The sequence below is a fragment of the Brienomyrus brachyistius genome, chromosome 17 (genome assembly GCF_023856365.1).
Source record: "Brienomyrus brachyistius isolate T26 chromosome 17, BBRACH_0.4, whole genome shotgun sequence".
In the NCBI taxonomy this organism is placed as follows: Eukaryota; Metazoa; Chordata; class Actinopteri; order Osteoglossiformes; family Mormyridae; genus Brienomyrus; species Brienomyrus brachyistius.
This window is the reverse complement of record NC_064549.1, coordinates 17599069-17622223: the sequence shown is the minus strand read 5'-3', so window position 1 is coordinate 17622223 and position 23155 is coordinate 17599069. Positions and strand designations below refer to the sequence as shown.

General features: G+C 39.1%; 1 protein-coding gene across 5 annotated transcripts; it reads right to left on the bottom strand.

Moving 5' to 3' along the window:
• Positions 1 to 62: 62 nt before the first annotated feature.
• On the bottom strand, positions 63 to 21783 carry LOC125711691 (protein FAM222B-like). Of its 5 annotated transcripts, none has more exons than XM_048980894.1 (3): positions 21664 to 21783; positions 9774 to 9960; positions 63 to 3680 (listed from the first exon to the last, which is right to left on the bottom strand). In XM_048980894.1, the coding sequence occupies exons 2-3, from the start codon at positions 9853 to 9855 to the stop codon at positions 2062 to 2064; spliced, it is 1701 nt and encodes a 566-aa protein (XP_048836851.1). In that variant the 5' UTR covers positions 9856 to 9960; positions 21664 to 21783; the 3' UTR covers positions 63 to 2061. The 5 variants fall into 5 exon arrangements, with proteins under 5 accessions (XP_048836851.1, XP_048836850.1, XP_048836849.1 ...); XM_048980893.1 differs by having other exon boundaries at positions 9774 to 9902; positions 21664 to 21776; XM_048980892.1 differs by lacking the exon at positions 21664 to 21783 and adding an exon at positions 19868 to 20011.
• Positions 21784 to 23155: the final 1372 nt, after the last annotated feature.

Sequence of the window (23155 nt, the reverse complement as noted above, 5' to 3'; positions counted from 1 at the left end):
AGGGAGGCAAACAGCCATAGCCACACATAATCGCCACTCAAACTCAAACCAACAGGCAATAATCAGATCGAACAAGATTTTTTATTGGCACACTTGCAAGTGATCAATTGTCGTTTCATGAAGTCCTTCATTTCTATTTTTTCCAACTATCTTCCAGCTAAAGGAATGTTAGATAAAATACAAAGTAAAATTCATCTCATTACTTTTTTCCTAAAATACTTTTGTGTTCTGAAGTAAAAGGGAAGAATAGGAAGCTTAAGCGGAAGCCACCCAATTCCACTATAATCTTACGTTTCTGTAATTCAGCTACATTAACCAAAGGGCAAAAGGTGCTACCTTCTGAGTATTTAAAGGAGAAAAAAAAAATCAACACACTAAAAGTTCCACTTGAACTTCATCATCAGGCACCTAAAAGTCAGTAAGCAGGACCCTGAATTAATCCCAGCTGACCATCTCAAGGGGCTGTAGGTTCTGCTTCTCTTGGACCAGTTATAATAGCAATAACAGCAGCAGTCGATTCACACACCAGGTTTGGACATCAATCTGATTAGAACACAACAACCCTCACTGAAAAGTAAAGAAAAACAATCCTCTCTGCTCATGTAGTGTCTAATCCTTAATTCCCCCCTTGGGGGGATTATTTATTACTCTAACAGATCATTCTGCACAAATTAAAAATCTAAACTTCACATAGAAAAAGGTGAGTGACTCAGAAAAGCTGCTCAAAGCAAAGGAAGCCTAACGTGACAGTATGTGGACAGTGGTGATAAGCTGATGAAATCTTTCCTCTGACAATGCTTGAGATAGCACAGGCAGCAAATTCTCAAGGCCTCTGAGGCCAAACTGAGATGACGCTGAAAAAAGAAGAGAGAGGTAAGAGATCTTAGTGCAATCAGGGGTATTTCTCAGTCATAATCACCAAATTTCCATTTGAAATTAGATGAAAAATTTAGGAATTATTCACCACCTTTTCAAGCAAGGAAATGAGCAAAAAAAGGCTTGTTTGGAACTTAGCAACCATATAAAGTGGCATTAGTTCAGACTTGAAATGTCATAATGCCTCAGTTTACAACTGCGTGACTGACACTGATGCTGATACAGGCAGGTGGTACAAAGTGAAATTTAGCTTCTGTGATATTCAGATATTATGAATGTGCAAATACACATAATTTATCATGCTGAATGTGGCAAACAGCTCCTAACAGTGACTGAAATACTTTAACTTTGAACAAAACAAAATTGAGTTATTTAATGGTTTTGCCCAAGTTAGGTCATCAGTTTAGCAAAACCCGTTTGTAATATAAAATATAACTGTTGAGCAGCTGGCAGTATAAGCAAAAATGATACATACAACAAAGATCTGCCATGGGATGGGCTTCCCGAAGCCTTACAATTTACGAATAACGTGGGGTTATGTTAAAAGACAGAACTTACAAATAACGTAGCGTTAAACAGGCTTTGGGAAACTCACCCCTGATCATTTACACAGATTTGGATAAACATAGTATAACAAAAAATGTTCTGATTGGGTTATTTCCATTTTCACCTATCGAAACTATTACTGGAAATTTTTGCTTCAACTGTTAGCAAGAGGTAAACAAAGACATACAGACACTAATAGCTTACAGAGTTTAGAATATTTTTGCTTCTCCCCCACAATCTTGTGCTGACATTGTAAACAACTGATCAAGTCATTGATCAGATTTGATGTTTCACAACTATTTTATCCTCAAGTACAACAGGCATTTCAATAAATTAAATCAAGATAATAAACACAAAAATAGGATTTCAGCTGATATCCATTCTAAGAAAAAAAAATGTAAGACAATAAATGAGGGGGAAAATACAAAATAAAACATTTTGCAAACCTGAATAAAATGTAACTATTGGTGGTCTGGGTGAGTACAGGTATATATTAAAGCAATGGTCAATTGATCACTTGCAAGTTAAACACTGAGAGTGAATATAACCTTTAAGACCGCTATCAATTTAAGCTTTAATTTTGCTTGCTTAATTTATGAGACTTGAAGAGATGGGTAATTATAAAGACGAGGCTATAGTTTATCTGTACCCTGGATGCTGCATGTGAGCATTTCTGCTGTTGCTGAGCTCTGCACCTCTGCTTATAGCAGACCTGTTCATCTTCCCCATTATATTTAAGCTATGCTCATGGAAGCAGGGTGTTTGGAAATTCCTGCCCACATACTCCATAGTTTGCATTGCATTAGCATGGCCAGAACTGGCTTCAGCTCTGTGGCTTGCAACTAGGGGGCAGTCTACAGAAGCTTCGGAGAGAGGAGCAAGGCCCCCATGGAAAGGTAAGGCCAAATCCTGAGAGCCTAAGCTATCACAATTTGGGATTGGGAGAATACTATTCCACAATGGCTGATAGTAGCGTCCATTAGGGTAGGACATGGCCCCTGGCAAGCCATTGACAGGAGGTGACGTGGTGGGCTTGTCCCCAGGAGCTTTCAAATTGAAGGGTTGGCTCAGGCAAACATCTAAGGGGTAACCTGCAGCCTTAGCAGAAAAGGCAGGTACCCCCGAGGCATCCTGTGATAGAGGCTTGCACGGGTGCCCGGATTCGGAGATGTGCAGGTACGCAACCTGCCGCTGGTTCCAGTGGTGATGTGGCTGTGCTTTGCCTTCACTCTGAAATATGGGCATGCAGTTCACAGTAGCCATATCCAGTGTCGGGACGACATCCCCAGGCACGGTGCTGGTGGTAGCCTTTTCTGGGGGGTCTAGGATGCAGGGGACTGGGCATTGTGGCAATACTCGGGAGGTGGCACTAATGAGTAGGTTGCGGTTGATGGGGCTAGGGTTGGCTATCTGGCCCTCGCACATGGAGGTAGAGCTTATTCCTACCCGCGTCTGGCAGAACTGGTTAATCTGATGCACAACGCTAGTCAGGTTGGCCGACCGGTTGTGATGCAGTCCTGCAACCATGGACAGCGGGATGGTAGAGGTAGACATGGTCACATTTGGTGGGGCTTCACCACCAGCTGCCTTCCTTGCCCCGTGTAGCCCTGACTGTGGCTGCTGCTGTAGATGTGGCAGCATCATGTTGGGTAGTGGAGAATGCAAGCTTGCTGGGTGGGGGAGAGCTTGTACCGGGGGTAAGGCCTGGGTATCCTGCAGGTTTGGCGGCTGGACTGAACCTGGAAGGTGCCTCAATTCTTCTGGCACTGCTTGTTGTTGCTGAATGGTCTGGAGACAGTTGAGGCCCTGCTGCTTCTGCTGGGTCAATGCCTGTGGCTGGGGCAAGTTTTGCTGCTGAGGAGGATGCTGGGGCCGTAAAGCGCCCTGCAGATGTTGGACAGTCCGAGGAAGGTTTAAAGTGCTCTGAGAAATATAAGGTCCAGCGTGACAATTCATGGCTACCTCGGGAAACAGGCGGGCCTGACTCCTATCTGGCTCTTTGAGGAAGCCTTTTAGTGGAACCTTGACGACAGCAAGCAGGCCTGCCTTGGTACTGACCTGAGATGGATAGGGGCAGTAGCGTTGACTGGAAGTGTCAAGCCCGTTGACCGTACGCCGAACATGCTTCTTCTGGGGAACTTTTACACTATTGGGAAAGATCTTTATTGTCAAGGGACTGTTGGCAACTTTCTTAGCATATGCATCCAACTCTGCTGGGGTTGGATACTGTGCAGATTTCATCTTCTGCGTAGTGTCCCCTGAAAGAGGGAGGAAAATATCAGATTAGTTCATTAAATGGTGAGGCATCACAAATCTGGAAGTCATAGTTATGAGCTTGCACACACATCAAATGGAACCACATACAATAACAGTAACACTGGTTGAACAAATGAACTTATAGGTAATCGTGTCATAATCAGATGATTACCCCTTACCAAGTTAGCAGCAAAGAAAGAAACAAATTAGTTATGGCCAAAATACCAGCAGAATGATCCTTCTTCAACTGGAATTGTACTGTATCTTAAGAGTGCACCAAATTTTTCCAACCATGTGTACATGTAGAGAGCTCTTTAAAAACAGTTTTTATGCTTAAGTAGCTGAATAAAGATGAGCTTATATTAGTAGTGAACCAGCAGGACTCGGTAAAGCAGATGGAAATTTTACATATTGATGCAGTCTGCAATGGCACAGCAGAAAATTTTAAATAACTAGCTTTCTATTTTCACAAAATACATAAATAAAACATTTGATTGATGGAAAATGCAAATATGATCCATTTTAGGATGGAAGAGCACAATCCTAAAAAATATTCCTCAATAATAAAATGCAATCCTGACTTCATTTCTGTAAATGAGAAAGGAACTGTTGATTCAGCAGTCTATCAGCGATGTCTAATGTGCTCAAAGATTATTTAAGCGACAGCTTAGTGTTACCCAGTACAGCACACACAGCCAATAACTTGAAGGGGGGGGGGGGCACTCTTTAATGAATCAACACAAAAGCTAAAAAGTTTACTTGAAAACCGAGTGGAAACTGGTGCAATGCCTTGCGAAAGTACAGGCCCATATATGATCCATCCATAACAGGATGCAAACCATACATTATATATATATTATACAGTATATTGTCACTACGGGGTTCCATTCAGACAGACATAAATCAAAATGGATGTACAGTACCAGCCAAAAGTTTGGACACGCCTGACCTGATCATCTGACCTGAACAAAGCAGAAATGGTTTTAGAGGAGTTAGACCAGTGTGTGAAGGTAAAATGGCCCATGAGTGCCCAGCATATGTGTGACGACCTTCAGGACAGCTGGAAAAGCATTGCGGGAGGCCACCTAATGGAACTGGCACGTAGGAAAAGTAGGGTCAACCAGACCCAGAGGAAGTGAGATTAGGGGCATTGCTCAAGGGCCCAATGGTAGCATTACTCTACTGACCCAGGGATTTGAACCGGCAACCTTCTGAATCCCAACCCAAAATTTCTGTTTAATAAAATAATTTTTTTTTTGGTCAGTGAATAATTCTTTACGTGTTGTTTTATAGTTATAATGTATTTATTCTAAAATGTAAAGAATAGGACAGACACAGACACAGACACAGGGACGGACGGACGGACGGACGGATGGATGGATAAAACCTCTCTGTGATTGATCTGTCCACAATCTGGAATGGTACTGCAGGTCAGATAATGAGACTGATTTTAGGTGTGAGCTTGTAATGATCGTGCTGCCATACAGTACATCGTTATCATACGTCATGCAGAGCACACAAGGTAGCACAGCTATGCTGGGCATATGGCCACACAAAATATATCACATTCATTTACATAAGTTATGTAAACTTAGGTCATATGTGTGAGCTGCATAGGTTTTAAATCAGGGACCATCTGTACTTGGCAATTTCACAACTCCTCATACCCATCCACTGATACAATTTAAACACTCCCCACGTTTTCTGACTATGGGAAGCCGCCAGAGTACAAGGAGAGAACTCCACACTCAGATCTGGGCAGTGGGATTCTCAGTCCTGCTGATATGAGACACAAATCCAAATGATCACATTGCCGGAGAACAAAAAAAGGATTGAAAGAGATGCAATCTCCCTTTTTTACGATACACCAGATTAGCTCCCCACCGTAAAAGGTATGAGATCAGTAATGTAAAACCAAATCCACTCTTTGCACCCTTTACATGGTGAAAAGATGCTTTGGGAGGGGGGTTGGATAAAGTAATTTTAGATAATCTTTGTACTAAAACAAGTACACTCATCAACAATGTGAGTCAGACTGGGTCTCATTCAGTGTAAATCTGTACTCCATGCCTACTGGACCAATGCAAGGCTGTCTAAAATCTATGATAATGTTAATCCATATTGCAGCAGTTGTAATCAATCCCCAGTAAATATCTCACACATGCTCTGGTCACGTCTAGCCCTTGAGGACGACTGGAAAGAGATATTTAAAAGACATTAGCAGGACTCAGATCATGTCTAGTGCTCTCATTGCTATATTTGGAGTCACTCACCCCATTTAACAGCTTACATTATTATAAAAAAGGCACTACTTTTGCCATCTTGCTTGCTAGACATCTGTACTTAAATGGGAATCTCCCACACCCCATTCCCATGAAATTTGCATTGAAAGCATTTTAAATTATAATTCACTATAGAAAATCCGATGCACAATGAAGGGTTCTTATAGTTTTAGTAAGATGTGGGATCCAATGCCGTCTTACATTGAGAAATTCAGGTGTTTCATTACCAAACCTGATTAATAGTTTTGTCTCCCCTGTGTTACCCAGTGTGGGGTTGGGAGCTAAAAGATCCATTGATTGTGAATGTATGGTGTCTCCTAGTTTATATCATTTCAACACTATATAAAAACACTGTGGCTGACTGAATTTTTCTTCCTTGTTGGTATTTTTATACAGATGTATGTCTATTATTGTTCTTATTTGTGTTCTTGATTTGCCCTTAGACAGAGATTCTGTGCAATCAGTCTGTTCTGTTTTTGCTTGAAATACTAATAAACAAATTGTTAAAAAAAAAAAAAAAAGATGCAATAAACAGCAGAAAATATGTGTAGGTGAAGTTTCACATCAATATGCAGAAGACAATCAGGAGTGTAAACAATTAAGACTCTGCATGTGAAGAATGCAGAAATGTTTCCTCATTTTCCTCATTGTCATGGCAGAACCTTTAACACAGAATTGATTCAAGAGGAAAAAAAGAAGAAAGAATTTTAGGTATGGCCCATTATACACAGATCAGAACGGCCGTGAAACCTTTATGTGGAAGGACAAGTGCCTGCTGTTAATCAGAAGAGAAGCTTCTATAACCATCAGCCCTGAATTCGGTCGGAGTCTAAAAGAGTGACATTAAATGCACCTCAAGAAGCCGAAGTTTAGAAGTGGTTCAAAGAGGTGATAGCCATCAAACAAAGGCAAGATCAGACTTATCTGGTCTAGAACAGAGGCAGTGCCACTGCTAGGTGACCGGGGCCTTTAGCAAAGTCAAACAACAGAAAATGGACAGATCCGAACATTCACAACCCGTTTGCACTCCTCTAAAACAGATTCTTCTAAACGAGAGTTTCTCAGCCTTTCCAACCACAAGGCCCGGCTATTCATCGTGTCTTCCATCCATTGCTGATAACTGCAGAAAATCTGACACTATGACCTATGGCAGGAATCATAGGTGAGACGCACGCACACACCGAACAAAATCGCATGTATCAGTATTACGGAACAAAACAGGAGTCAAACCAACAACCCTTACAGTGTGAGAACAGCTATTAATTAATTAAGAAGGGTTGTGTTTGGTTTAGCAGGTTAGGGTCCTGTGCCTGTGATCTGCTAAAATCCTGTAGTGTGCAGATTGATGTCACTGTTGGGCCCTTAACCCCAGTTGCTCCAGGTCCGGGCTAACCCTGATTTCTCAGCTGTTCTTTAAATTCTGGCCTGCTAAACAAACGTAAACAAACATTAAATAATAGAAGTTGATTTACTGAGCAGACAAGTAAGTGCTGAACCGAATAAATGTGGGAAAACAAAGTGATTATTAAAACAGAGAGAGCAAAGCTAGTTGGGAAGCTGAAATGTGTCAAATTATTGCAGAAAATCGGGGTATGTGAAAATCAATTAATTTCTATGCACCTGTATTCACAAAAAAGTAAAATAAAATTATGTTAATTGAAAACAGTGCAACGGTAGCTTCCACTAAATATCAAGTCTGAAGGATGAACATTTGTAAAATAAACATATGGTTTGATCCCTTTGTGCATACATGAGTAATAAATCTAAGTGTGCGTACATTTCATCAAAATGTAACAGACTACTTTCACAAAGCATGTTTAAGTACAGGTTGTGATGCATAATGAATTCCTATTTAATTACCTTAAAATGCACTAAGTTGCATACTTGGTATTAGCTACACTGTGCCCAGCAATTAATTAGCTAAACATTCCAGTCCTGTGGTGAGCTTACTTGTTCACACCACTGCTTAGATGACTGGCTACATTTTAGATGGACTGGAATCAGGAAAATGAGCCATGCAAGATGTTTGTACACACTGACTCAGCAGAGAGGATGGGGGGGTGTGTCTACTCAGCCACAGAATGGGTGGGCGGCTTTGTTGGCTGGGCAGGAGAAGCTCAGCCAGCAGGTTGCTACCATTTGTTTAATTGCTGGCAGGATTTATCAGTGATACAGCAGAGTGCAGAGTGGTGGGGGTGGTGAGAAGAGTTTTAGTTCAACTACCAGTTCAGTCAGCCACAAAGAAAGACGCTGAGGACAGAACACCCAGCACACCGGTATGTAGCTGTGCTACAATTCTGAGAAACAAGGCAGAAGACTAACGAAGCAAAAGGTACATACTTAAAAGAGCATGGGGACAGTGCGTGGCTCAGGGGATTAGGACGCTGTGTCTGTGAGCAGAAGGTTGCCACTGGTCAGCGGAATGATTTTACCGTTAGGTAGCTGGGTTTCTGAGCAAGTACTGGCTGACTCAGCTTTCTCAACCGTATGTGACCTTGGATAAAAGTCTCTGCTAAAAAAATGCAAACGTAACTGAAAATAATCTTACAAGCAATAGCACCATAAACAGATGATACAAAGACAGATCATAGCCTTTACTTGGAAAAAAATGACAAAGGGTCTCAAATAGATTTAGAAAATCAAATGAACAGCTATTCAAAAATCAGACCTATTAGGAGTCACATAAACTAGCACTGCATATATTCTGAGCTACTGGCCAATCCAGCTAGAAAATTAAAAATCTCATTTCCTGTTTAAACATTATCACCTTTTCTTTTTTATAAATTATTCAAGGTACGTTTCTGTTCATTAGATTAATTTATATTACAATTATAGGGCACCTAGAAAACTGCTATACATTTGTGTTACCTATATGTATTATATGTATTTATATCTCAGAACCATTAAGTAAATAATTGGGTAAAGACAGTCAATTCAATATCCAATTCGATTCAAGGTCATATTTTAAGTCAAGCAATTTTCCTCATGTCCTAATTACCTGAAAACATAATTATTTTAATTAAAAATGAAATGGGGAACAGAATTTGCCTTCACTGCAACCTTGACCTGGGACTCCTTTGAAAAGCTGCATCTGCCATCACACTGCGGATGAATGAGTCCAAATGGCGAAAAGTAGCGTCCCAGACAAAACCCACTAATTTCAGCCTCTGTTATTGACCTCTTTGTGATGATGGATGTTTCCAGTTAAATTCCAAATGCCGCCCAGACTTGCTGAGATCTGCCTAGACGTCACACCAGGCCTTCATAAAGAATGGAAGCCAATTCTTGGCTCATGATACAGCAACACATAAGGAGCAATACTTCTGATTTAGCACAATGAAGTAGTACCAGTCAAGGCTGTTTCCCTTCTCTGCAATCCCAGCCATTAGCATAGCAAATAAGGCTACCGCCCACCTTCTCAGCATGGGGCACGTTCCAGATAGGGTATGCTGAATTCCTGGGCTGAGAGATGTGCCCTCGACACAAAAACAGGACACTGTGTGACTTTCCACTTAAAATATAGTTGACACTATAACAGCGTGAATACAACTGGTGCCAGCAGCATTGAATCAAAGTAAAATGAAGGGGAAGATACCAGCGGGGCTTCAGGATTTATTGGTCGATATGGACTGAAGTACTGACAACAAATTTGTAGTTATGCTTCCTATTTCTGAGGAAGCAGCACCAGTGATGTTGCTTACAGAGCTGCTTTTGTAACATATTCTTACCGGCCTTTTCTGGAACCAATGAGACACTCGCTACACCATGAAAGCGGTTCAAAGGACGGGGGAGAAAGGCGAGAACACAACTTACATTTCTGAAGTCCAGTGTTCATCTGCGAGTGGGAAAGCAGCTGGAAGGGGAGGTCACCGGGGACTGGCAGACACACCAGCATTGCACACGGCCTCCTAGTGCACCATGGATGTCCCAGCCCGCGTCACACTGCAGACGACACAGAGCCCAGAGCCGTCAGGGACCAGCTCCTCCAGGGGGCCTAAAACTTTAGAATTGACAAATCATGAAAATTCATTTGTTTGCACATAACTATGCATTTGCATCTTCATAATTTGATTTTGTTGAAATTTGGCATGTGAATTACACATACCTTCCAGAGAATAGAAATTTTTTTTTGTTGATTTTTTTTTAATTCCTTTTGAGATACAGTGCAATGGGTAGGCAAAAATGATAATTCTGAGCGTTTTCTAACAACCTGTACCTATATCACATTATAAACAAACAAGAGCAGCTTAAAAACAGAAGTGAACCCAGAACCTTATTTCAAAGAAATACATTTAAACTAGCCGAACATCATAATTTAATACAATGGCTCAGAACAAACATGAATATATATAACACAAAATAAATGACATCAGTTACATTCTCTATCCTGCCAAAAATCTTGGGACCCGCTGTCTATTTTTAGCCGCCCGCTCCCGCCCGTGGCAACCTTAAAACCCCCCGCTCCCGCAAGATGTCCATTGGGTCCTGCAGGATCCCACTCCCAATGCAGGGTTCTACTTTGTCTTGCGGTAACCCATCTGCTTTTTGCTAGCTACCTGAGGATAATGCTGTATACACAGAAAAGAAAGTAATTTTCTCTAAATGACAAATTTAGAGACTCATCAAGTCTTATGATAAACTGCCAAAGACAAGCCAATGAGATGCAATAGCGAGATTACAATAACAATAATGTTATGTACAGTACTGTAGTATTTGAATTATACATAGTTCAGTTCATTTGTGTAGTACTGTAATTTGAAAAGCATTTGAAAGAGTTGTACTGTATTTTGAAATCGTCAAAAAATTAAGTACGACGCTGTCTGTTTTATTACGTTATATTCATGCAATAAATATACAAATGTCAGAGTGTAATCTGCTTCACACAAAGAAAAAGAAAATTGATTATAATGATCATCTGCTTATAGTGATTAATTTCACCCAGTCAGACGTGATCACTATAAACTGTTTACTTTGCAAGAAACAAACTATAAAACCTTTTTAGGGAACTTGCTTTTTACATTAAAATATAAAATGTGACCTTTTTCATAAGACATTTTCATTTCAAATGATTTGTGCTTTGATTTAAATTGTTCAAAATATTCAATGAATAACCACAAATGGTTCATCTGTGTGTCTCTTGTAATTATTTTAAAATTATAAAGATATAGTCTTTCATTAGAAAACATCTCCCAGCTTGTTGAGCTACAGTGCAAACCTTGGCAATGAAATATGAGGGCAAAAACAAAAATAATCGTCCATTAATCGTAATCAAGGCAAAATGTTCAATTAATCGTGATATTGATTTGAGTTCATATCACCCAGCCCAATGTTAATATAAAAACTGCACAGATAAGCAGTCATTCAAATCAGCATAATTTTCCTTGGTTTTCAAAACAAATTTGCCTGTCTGTTGACGGTTTCCATAGTAACTTACCAAATTTGCTGCTTCCAGTGAGTATCCTGACCACATGTTGTATCCTTTTAGGGACTATATTTTTAAGAGCACATCGCAACATTGTTAAATGCTAACTGAAATAAATTTCTTCTGAAAAATGAACTGTGATTAGTTTATCATTAATTTATTGTTCGTTTGCTAGCCGTGGCATAAATAGGATAAATCACTTTGAGGTATGCAGTTATGCAGAAATAATGAGCTCCAACTTACACCAAGCTGTTGATCATTTTCATATAACCACACACACCTCGCTATGGTTTATCCCATACTTATTGCCCACTACCTAAGAGAAGGGGAGATCCAAACCCAAAATCCCCGTTTCATTAATGACCCTTGATCAAACCACCACCATTCTGCGCCGTTCAGCAAATCCTCATTGATCAACTGAAGCTGGATTATATTAAAGGGTTTACCAAAATAGTTTATTTTTCAAATGGCTCAGCAGCACAATATAAAAACAGGATAAACTTCATAAACTAAAATCAGCACGAACAGGACTTTAGGATAAAAGCAGAGTGCCAGACGGAATGTGCACGTGACGGGAGGTACAGTGAAAAGGCTCGTCAGGGTGGCTAGCCAAAGTAATGTCTAAATGACAGATCGTTATTGGACTGAATGTAATTCTGAACACCCCAACAAATCCACACTGACTAAGCCAAACGGGCTCCATGAGGGGGTCCTTTAATATGCGTGGAACACCTGCCTTAACCTTTGATACAGTAAAAAATTGGGTGTAGATTTACACTATATGGTCAAAAGGATGCGGTCACCCCAATTAATCAGAGAAATTTCCAATTTAATCCACACTCACTGCTGACACAGATGTACAAATAAGCACAGAGTTATGCAAACTTCTGCAACAATCATTATCAGCAGAATGGGTGGCTGTTGTACAGGTGAGGTTAGCGACTTTCTACTTGGCGCCATCATAGAACGCCATCTTTCCAACAAGTGAGCTTGCCACATTTATGCCCTGCCAGTGTTGCTCTGGTAAAATACATGTGACATCACTGTGAAGGATAAAACATGTGGAAACAAGTTTAATTGTGAGTTAGTTGGCCACACAAGATCACAGAAAAGGGGCCTATTCACTCAACCTGAATGGCAGAAAATCCAGCAATGTTGCTACACCTAATGGAAAGCTTAGCCAAAAAAGCAGAGGCTATTAAAGCAACAGTGACGTGACCAACTTCATAATTATACCCTTGGTTTCATAATGACATGCTGAACAAGCTGGTGTCCACATACCTTTGGTCAAATAGTGTATCTGTTGTTTTTGTTCTTGTTAATCAGTCTGCAAACTTTCAGTGAAAAATGTAGCATGCTTAAAGATGATGGATTCATCATCATTAGCAAGCTAGAAAATGCTGATTTTCAATAAGGGCAAAGTCTGCTTGGCCTGCATGACACATTTGATGAGAACAAAGCTCTGGAACATCCAGGTTTGAGGGACTGGTCGTGCCATTTGGAATCTGTCCTGGAGTCTTTCCTGTCTTATTAATTTTCCTCAGAAGAGCATAAGTAACAGGTCAACGTTTTACATACAAGTAGTATTTATACATATGTATTTCTTATGTACATCACTGTTTTTTTTAAAAACCAAATGCAATAACAAATGTAGTTAGCAAGATGAACTTTGAAAAGACACAAAACTTTAATGTAATAATTTCCATGAAAAAAAAAACACTCTTTTCTAAGCTTTCTAGCAAACTACAGTCCAGCCATATAGCTATTATAATAAAAAGCTACAGGTAATTAGAAAGCACTCTGAAATACAGTAATACCTTGGATTGCGAGTAACTTGATCTGCGAGTGTTTTGCAAGACAAAATTTATAAAAAATGTGTGCTTAACTTGATAAACGAGCGAGATCATGCAATACGAATATTATGTATACGCTTTGTCTGCCTACCATTACGTGATCACAACTGAGCCGATGGTGGTTCTCTCTCTTTCGCTGCGGGATTGTGGGTAATGGTCTCCCATGCTCTGTCTCAGTCAGTGTCAAAATTTTGTAGAAAAGCACCACCTGAATAAGGCTGTAGCAGTGAATCTGTTTAACGACAATGCAATGTCACATTTCCATGAAATCGAAAAGGAGGCAAAAGTGGCTGTCATTGGATTCCTTCTTAAAGTCGCACAAAAAGAAAAAGATTCCAGTGAGCCAACAGATTTATTTGCTGTGCTAGTGGTTCCATTATAGTGAAAAGTCATCCTACAAAATAACCGTCCTCTGCTACTCTCTCTCGTCTCCCTCACATCATCCAAAATTCTTTTCAAAAGGTAAAGTGCAGGTTAATTTGTTTTATGTATTTTTACTTAATTTTTTATTAATCATTTTTATATGAATATTTTTGGGTTGTGGAACAAATCATCTGAGTTTCCATTATTTCTAAACAGGATTACGAGGACGTTTCCGTAACGAATTATGCTCGCAAACCAAGGTACCACTGTATTTTTGTCTGCCCACAGTGTAGAAAATGTACTATATCTCTAAGGAAATCTGAAACTATTCTTGAACTCTGGAAGGTGTTTGTGATTCATCTCTTCAAAATCAAAAATGGTGATGCAATCCCTTTTTTGAAAATTTGTTGAATAAAAATGGAATGACCCAGCTAATTTTCCTGTTAGTCTGCCTTGGAGAAAAATAACTGTAATGGCAATATAAATGAACATAACCTATATTTTCTGAATTACCCATATTCCATTTCAAAGCTATATTTTTTTATCATTGATTCCTAATGAAAATGAATTACATCAAATATACCACAGAATGTCAAGATGGCAATTAGTAATTTCATGTAACTACACAACATTAGGTTCCAACAGAGCTTATGGCATCAAAAGCCAAATTTGTGTGTCATCATGCAGAATAATTCTACAAATAATGCAAAATACTAAAAGCATACAAATAAAGATTTAAATAGAGTAATGCATTAAGAATCCAAGAAAATATTTCATTACTAATGACCCACAGTACCTTAAAAAAGGACACATTTAATGCTTACTTTAAGCTGTGCTGGTTCCTTAATAAACTAGAACCAATATTCAAGCTATGAAAACTGTGAAAAATGTAACCATTTCCTTAGCTAGTTCAGCTAGTATTTATTTATTGGTTATCTCCTAAAAGAACAGAGTGTCCCAAAAACACTGAAACAGGCATTTCTTGCACCAGAGGCAAAATAACTGCCATCTTGAAAAGGAATTGTAAAATGGGGTCAGGATTTCAATCACATTCTGAAACCCACAAATGACGCTGCTTAGCACTGCAATTCCCCTGCCAAACCCACATAACCCTTCATATTAGCATGAGGCAGGCTGTTGGCAAGGCCATACTTGATCCAAGAGCTTTCATGATACCATGTCTAAGATTAATGCTAAATAACAGCCACATATTTCCATCCAAATGAGTCAATATACACATCATATAGGTTTTTTCCAGTGATAGTGAAATTAGAGTACTTACTATCTGCCAGAAACTTGAATTCATCTGCTTGAATATCATAAAATGTATAAACCCATATTAAGTAAGAAAATTAAGATTTTTCAGCAGTACTAAAAAGCACAATACCATCCAGAATGACCCTCAGTTCTGGACACTTTAGGTACACAACCTCTTCGGTACAATGAAATTTCTCCAGTGAACAAGGTGAAGCACTCACAATAAGGTCTGGTAACCAGTTGGACGCTTTCTATGGAAAACGGGGCTTCTAAGTTTAAAATATCACAGTGACACAAATTCAACTAATCAACTAGCAGACATCAAGACACTGCAGAAACAATCATTCAATTAGAGAAAGTGTTGGTAATGCTTTGCATTAATCGTACCTAAAAAATGCATACAATGCATTCAAAAGCAGCATATATTATATATATACACACACACACATACCTTAACATCCTCACATATTTTAACAATGTCATTTGTTTCTTATTAAAGTTATCAAACATTATAATTGTGTAGTCGTATGATGTTTGCTGGTGGTGCACTGAATATTCTACCAATGCATACTGAATGCATTACGAAGGAGCAGTTAATGTAAAGCATTACCAAATATTCTGTTAAAAAATCACATATTTGTGCAAACTGTACACGCCTATCACTTTGTATTATATTCACATACACTAATACACAAGAAAGCCACAGAAAAATAAATACGCAAACATAAGGCCATCTAATCCAAACTAGGGGACGAAACTTATGGATGTATGCCACGAAAACTAATCACACTTGGAGCAAGAGTCAGCTACTTGAAGTGCAACTATGGAATGTGGAAAATAAGCATAAATATTCCACTTCCAGCAGCTGCATCATCACCAACAAACCTGCCTTTCCAATTGCCTCAATTATACCTGAATGGGTAAAATTTTGCTTTCTAGGAATGCCCACCCTTGTCAAGCTAGCTTTCTGTTCAGGAGCTACTTCAGTAGAAAAGAGCAGGCATTTCTGAAACCCTTGTACTATTCCAATTGCACTCAGCACAATATCTTTATGAGCAACACAACCTCATTCTGGTTTAGGAGTACAGCTGCCCTGAATACTGGAAAACCTGCTGGATACCGGCACTCCAGGAACCAGGGTTGCTTACTCCTGATCTATGGCTAACCTTGCATAATTGGTTGAGTCTGTTAAGACATTTCAGTCTCTTTTAAGATATAATAGCATTGCAGACATGCTACTGTCATATTTAAGATTGGCATCTTATCTATGGCCTGTCTTTTAGCTTCTTACTAACCTGGCCGGTTGACAAAACTAAAAAAAAAAAAAACACTGATTGTAGAATGTCAAAATAAGATGGGGAAGATGGTGGCGCAGGAGGTAGTGCTATCGTTCGGCTCCCGGTGTGCAGGTTGGCACCTTGCATGGCAGCCGCCACCATGGGTGTGTGGATGGGTGAACGTGAGGCATAAAATGTAAAGCGCTTTGAGTACTTGTAGGAGTAGAAAAGCGCTATATAAATTCAGTCCATTTACCATAATCTATGCTAAAACAAAGGACAGGGCATTGCTTAGCCACATCACATTACATAATATGGTACATAATACCCATATATATTTTTTGTGAACGTCTTGTGTTTTGAGTACAGCAAAATGATAGCGGAAAAAGTTCATACTGTGATATTTGAGGTTTTTCCAGTCATTCAGGAGGTGAAAATTAACTATAGCCAAATAGAACTTCTTTAAGTTGTCAAATAAGTTTGTGGTGTTGCCGGGAGTTGTGCCAACAGACATAAAGCAGGGCCAACGAATCACTTGCTTTTGCTGAATACCTTATCTATGGAATCCAAAATATTTCCATACAGCGGCAGACGAAAGTCCGTACTGCTGAAAACACTAAATAATATTCATTAAAATTGCACAGCTTGCTAAATAACTAAGTAAAAATGTTTAAGCACAACTTATTGATGGTCTCAACCCACCCAATGACACAATATGGCAACTGTATGTACACAACATGCCTTGTTAATATTAAGACCCACATCGTGCAAACCTAGTATTGAGGGCATTACAGTGGCGCACTGGGTACCGCTGTTCCTGCACGCTGCCGCTTTGTGTGTATGGAGTTTGCATGTTCACTCTGTGTGTGTGTGTGTGTGGAGATTTTTGGTGAATCCTCTGGTTTCCTTCCACTGTCTAAAACTATGCAACTTCAGTGAACTGGAGTACCTAAACTAACCGTGTCTGTGACTGATGTGCACCCTGCAGCAGGCTGGTTCCTGCCTGGCGCCAATTACAATTTATATATTATGCATAAAATATTACTCGATTAATTGTCAAATTAAAGCAGTAGATCACTTGAATATATGATTAATCCATAATGAAAGCTATACTTTAGTGTAGGAAACAGGGAGCCATTCCTGTGTCACATGTTGAACTCACCAGCTTTATTGGCTAATAAAATAAAGACACACACTGGGGGGGTCATGTTGCTTTTGTGAGGCTCTGTCCCTGAATGAGCAAAGCATTCACAGACGCCTATAACAGCCACCAGCCACCCATCAACCAAAGGTTGGCGCACATCCATATTTAATTTCTTAACCTGATTCCTAAATGATAACCACATACCAGGGAAACCTTTTTTTTTTTTTTTATAAAAGAAGGAACATAAACAATTAATAGAAGGGGAAACCAGAGAAATCAGTCTGCTCCAATGACCAAAAAGTAGCCAAAACCAATTTTCATCATTTTGGGCATCAATCTTTAAAAGCGGCAGAATCTTCAATAGAAAATATCTTAAAACTTTAAGATATCGTGGTTCATCTTTTCATTGGGAATCTTTCATTAACAGCCTCAAAACTGAATGCAGGAAAGGCTGAGTGCCTTGCTTATACTGTAATAAAACACAAATGAAGATCCAAAATTCAGGCGCAAAAAGCCCAAGTGGCTGGGAATGAGGGAGATGGTTAACACCTCTCACAAAAGATGGAAGGAAAGGTGGTGGACTTCAAAAACAAGTGAGGATCCTCCATTAACAAATTACCTGCTGAGAGCTTCTAATCTTTATAGGTAGAGGACTTTGATGCCATTTGAGAATGTGGGACTAGGAAGACAGAAATAACAGGCATGCGCTAAATTCTCTAGAAACTATTTCAAAAGTTTGATAAAGCCACTAGGTTCAATACATAGACATTATCGGAATATTTGAAGCTAGCTGATGGACTATACAGCTTAATCCTGCACATATAGAAATCTAGATTTCAAAGCAGCAAGCATACAAATATCATTACTTTCTAAGAACAATACATCCTTCAGACTTCCATCGATGCAAGTTGTCAGACTTACTTTACAATCTATGTCTCTGGAGTCTGAATTATAGCAAAGGACTGTTATACTTGTTTAAATTAAGATATTACGTGGAGTTGTCATAATTCATGATTCAGTTTCGTGAACCTTTGCATTGATTTATTGCAGTACTATTATACACTGGCAGATGTTGAATGTTGAACATTTCTTCAATATTTGCTTTTTCAATCATTTTCAGTAATTGTTTATGTAGTCTGTGCTACGTGCATTGCAAGGCAAAAAATTCATTGTAGTGCCTACCTCTACCTGTATAATGCTACAAATGTACAAATGTTTTAAGAACAGAAATGTGCACTTTATGTATGCAAAATTAAATGCGTGGTTTATACAATTAGCAGTTGAAGAGCGCAACATCGTTATTAAGATATTGACTCATCATTAGTAGTTAAATGCTGGTAATGTCAATTAATCAAATTTGGGCAGTTTTTAAATTTAATAGTTCCATTATTTCAAAATTGTATTGTTAACAATCAGGATACAATGGTACTATCATGTTGCATAGTGATGCCTTGAATCATGAAGCTGGTATCATGATGAGTATTGTATCATAGACTAGTTGGAAGTAACCAGCCCTACTAAACATACTTGAACAGGCAAATGATTTAGTTGGCAAGACATCGCCAAAATCAAATCACTGTTACAGAAGATAATTGAAGGTGTTTTTCAAAGGTCAACTAACAAGTGATAAAGACTGTAAAACTATGAAAACAGTTGCAATGGAAACTAGGGATGAGCGCCTAAAAAAAAAAAACTTTCCATTAAAAACCATTATGAGATAAATCTGAAATAAAAGAGCCTTGTAGTGTGTCATTCCAGTCTTTAAGATTATATCCCTGTTAGTTAGCAACCTACTACAGTTTAGTTAGCAAGGCAGAACAAAGCAGCAACTCTTTCAACACAAATTATTTCGCATGATGAAGAAGCCTGAAGACAATGGCACATTAAAATGGGTAGGAGCACCAATTAAAAGGAATATGCATAGCAGTTTTAGCTGCCACTGAAGTGGGCCATACATGAATACAATACTTATATGCAAGTATACATATCCATCAACTAAATAAAAATCACTTCCAAAATACGGTAATATGATCATTTTACCAGGAACACAAATACATTATTGATCCTGTCTATCGGTGGTGGTGATGGTGGTGGGGGGGGTGGGGGGTGGAATAATGCCCATTACAAAATACGTTTCTTTCAAATCAATGCAATACATAATGCTGCCGAACCACCCCAGCATAAACTTCATGAATAAAAGACAGTCGAGTAAAACATATTATTGTCATCAGGGCTACCTTTTTGTATGTATTTGACTGACAACGGTGATATTTAGAATATAATAGCGCGGATCCTATCCTTCTCACGCATACATACGCGGATATTACACACACATGTACATTCATTCATATAAAGACACATACATATTCAGATATACACATACATTGATTACAGAGATATACGTATTATATTGCTGTAAAAACATGCAGCGACATCTTCATTTTGAATGCTGTAATCCAACAGGCACAATATAGCGAAGTATTTTCCATTACCAATTCTACACCGCATAATCAATCCAACTGAAAAAAACACACAAGTACACGACCTCGTGAGTTACATGCCCTGTGAGCAACAAAGGGCGCACATCTTACCCTGGCTTTCTTTCTAAGGGAAATTTTTAGATGAGGGGCTTACGACCCTGTATCAGCTGAACCGTTGGCTAGGCACATAGTTTTCAATTTCCAGGATAACAGTAAATCACTCCTCAAAAGGACGTCCATCCTGCAAAATTGGATGCATCCTGCTCTAGACTAGCTGAAGCCCATCCTCCCCGACGTGAAAACTCCAGCCCACAATTGTTTCGGTTCAATCCGGAAGTCCAACTCAGGGCTATGGAGATTGGATAATAACCAAATAAAAAATCCACACCGGCATCTTCCAGCCAATCGGAAAAGCCATCAGAGTTAAAGAGGCACTAAGATCAAGGGCCGGATATAAAACACCCCGACATCCCTTTGTTACGGTCCTGACCCACATCAATGGAAAATGTATTTTTGGATTCTTGTGAAATTAAAATAGAAAGAGTAACCAAACATTAATAAGTCCCTCTTGGGGCAGCAAATATATAGAGTGAATTCTGGCACATTATGGTTGTGTTTATAATATTGCATGATGTTATATTACCCGCAATAGCCGGATGTCTAATAATACCCGCACACGAACTAAGTCGTTCGATCAAATCAGGCAACTGGGTTACATCAACCGTTACTAAAATTACTTGCACTTAAAGATATATTAAACACCATTTGCGTGATAACCATTTCTCCCCTTGTAAAATTGAGATTATGTATCTACAATCATTCATGACATGCTTCGCAATGACCCCCAAAAGACTTACTCCACGTTTTACTTTGTATTGGTGTATTTCTTAATGTTAATGGACGTAAAATAAAAAGCGCTACTTCAGTCAATTATAAACAAGTTGGATTATCTCTGTACCCTTAAATGGGTCAGTGAATTTCAATTACGTTCACGAAGTTCCAGTTTAAGTTTATACAACAATTATTTTGTTTCAGTATAGTAATCGCAGATGAATTTCGGCGGAGGGGTGAATATTCAATTTGTTAGTAGGCCATAAAATAAAGTGCCTTTTTATTATGGGCGACAAGGAAGAAAAATCGTAAAATTGGACTCGATTTAAAAAATAATAATATCGGGTCTTAACATGTTTGTTTTCCACAAAAACCAAGGGAATGACAACACTGCAGGCAATCTATTTTCTGCGGTCTGATCATTTATTGTGACGTCACAAAGCAAACATCCGACGAGATTAAGACAACTAGCTATAGCAGTAAACTACAACGACTAACGAATAACTTTGTAAATTAGTTACAAATATTCACCAGTACTGACATCTGACAAAATCAACTGAATTCATTCCTTATTCCATTCAAGTCATTTGTTAGATTATGTCCATGTCGATATGCAGCTTTGAACACGTACGATGTGACCACAATGCTGAACAACCCTTTATCTTTCATACAATGTCTACCAATTTAAAACTTCAGCTAAGGAAATGTGACTTGCCTAGTCAGTTATTAAAAAATTTAGGGCGCTGCTAATGTTTTGCAGACAATTACATTTCATTTTCAGTTGAGTTAGTCACATAGTTACCTCCTAGATAGCTGGAAGTAACACATTAGGTCCAAGATCAGCGTGTTTGCTACAACTGTTGATCCTGGTAATTTCACTTCCATTAACTAACTAACATTTATAACAATATTCAGTTTACTATTATATATTATTAACGATGCTAAATGCAAATCGTTCAGTTTGATTTCAGCTAACGTTGCCCATAGGACTTCTTTGTTGCCGCTAAGACTATACTTTTTAGGACAGTGATTTAAAAAGCAATATTATAAATCGCTTCAACAGCGCTCATACTCACTCTCCACGAAGTCGAGCATTGGGCATTGTTTGAAACAACGTTATGCTTTACTATTTTACAACCAGTGTCTGCAGCACTGGACCAAATCACTGCTGCTTTCTGCGGCAGGAACTTCTGACGCATGCGCAATAAGGCAAAACATTAGCGACGTTTTGGGCGGAGTAAGATTTCAGATCTGTAAGCATAAATTACCTTTGTTGTATTCTCTGGCCTTCAGGGAATACTTATGGTTTTAGCACTGTTCCCCTGTCGCTGCAGATACTTTGGTATGCAAGCCAATAACTCATAAACCGTTCGACGAATCCTTTTCAAACTTTGTACAGGTATTGGTGAGGAACTAGAACTGATTTAATTTTGAAACAGTCCCAAAATGGAAGCAGCGCCACATAGTGATAATGAAAAAAGGAGCAGTTTTGATGTTTGACCCTGTTAAGACCATAATTCAATAACCGTTTGATGGATCTTTTTCAGTCTTTGCAGAGGCATTATAGGGGGCTGGAATGGAACTGATGAAATTTTGAGACAGCTCGCCAGCAAATTGAAGTAGCAGTGATAGTAAAAAAAGAGGGCAGCTTTTACACTTGATCCCGTTAACTTGAACGGTTTTTGACAGGTCTTTCAGCCATTGCAGAGGGTTTTTATGGGTGCTGCAATGAAACTGATTAAATTGCCCACTGGAGGGCGGACCCATGTAACTCTAGTGCTCAGCCAGGGCCCTATGGGTAGAGCAAGACCACGAGGCCTGACCCCAGGACAGGACCCTGTTAACCATAATCCAGGCAAAGTTACACGGTCCTTTCTGTTTCTCTTCATAGGGGACTTTGCAGACATGCAGACATGAGCTTGTTTTGCTCAGTGGGTAACACCATGGCCCCACAATTACGGAGCTGTGAGTTCAGTTCTGACCCTGACAAAAAATCAGTATAATGTTGCGAGTTTTCTGTGTTCACTAGTTTCCATCAACAGACTGTGTGAACTGTGACTGTGTGTATACTACCCTGGGTACCCTGGGTCCTGTTGTAAGCTCCCAGCACAGCAGTTCCCTGTACTGGAGAAGCAGTAATGGAATATGAATGGGAATCTACAGTAGATGTACTGTTTACAGTGAAATGTAGTTCAGAAAAAGAAAAGCATTTTCTCTTTTAAAGTTTGGCAGCTGAGTTCCATATTAATTGATCTTGATCAGCATTCTGTTTTGGATAAATGAAATATTCAGTATGCAGGCAAAAAAAGAAAACATTGGAGGGAAATAATATTTTAAAATGCATTTAGGTCTTTCATATTTGTCTGTTAAGAGAATGTCAACCTTGAGAGGTTCACTTACCTCAGCAGTGACATTCATGTCTCTCGTGCCTCTTCCTATCATGTCAGTAGATGGATTGGGAGAGCATGGGGGTCATGAAGTCGCTGGAATGGGGTCTGTGGCACTCCTGATATTTTTGTAAGAGGGTGAAGGTCTTTAGACTCCTGGTGCTCCTTATTTTGCTGTATG

Coding starts and splice junctions, on each gene's coding strand:
- LOC125711691 (XM_048980894.1), bottom strand. CDS start 9,855: ATGCTGGTGTGTCTGCCAGTCCCCGGTGACCTCCCCTTCCAGCTGCTT. Junction 3,681..9,773: donor GAACACTGGACTTCAGAAAT/GTAAGTTGTGTT, acceptor TCCCTCTTTCAG/GGGACACTACGCAGAAGATG.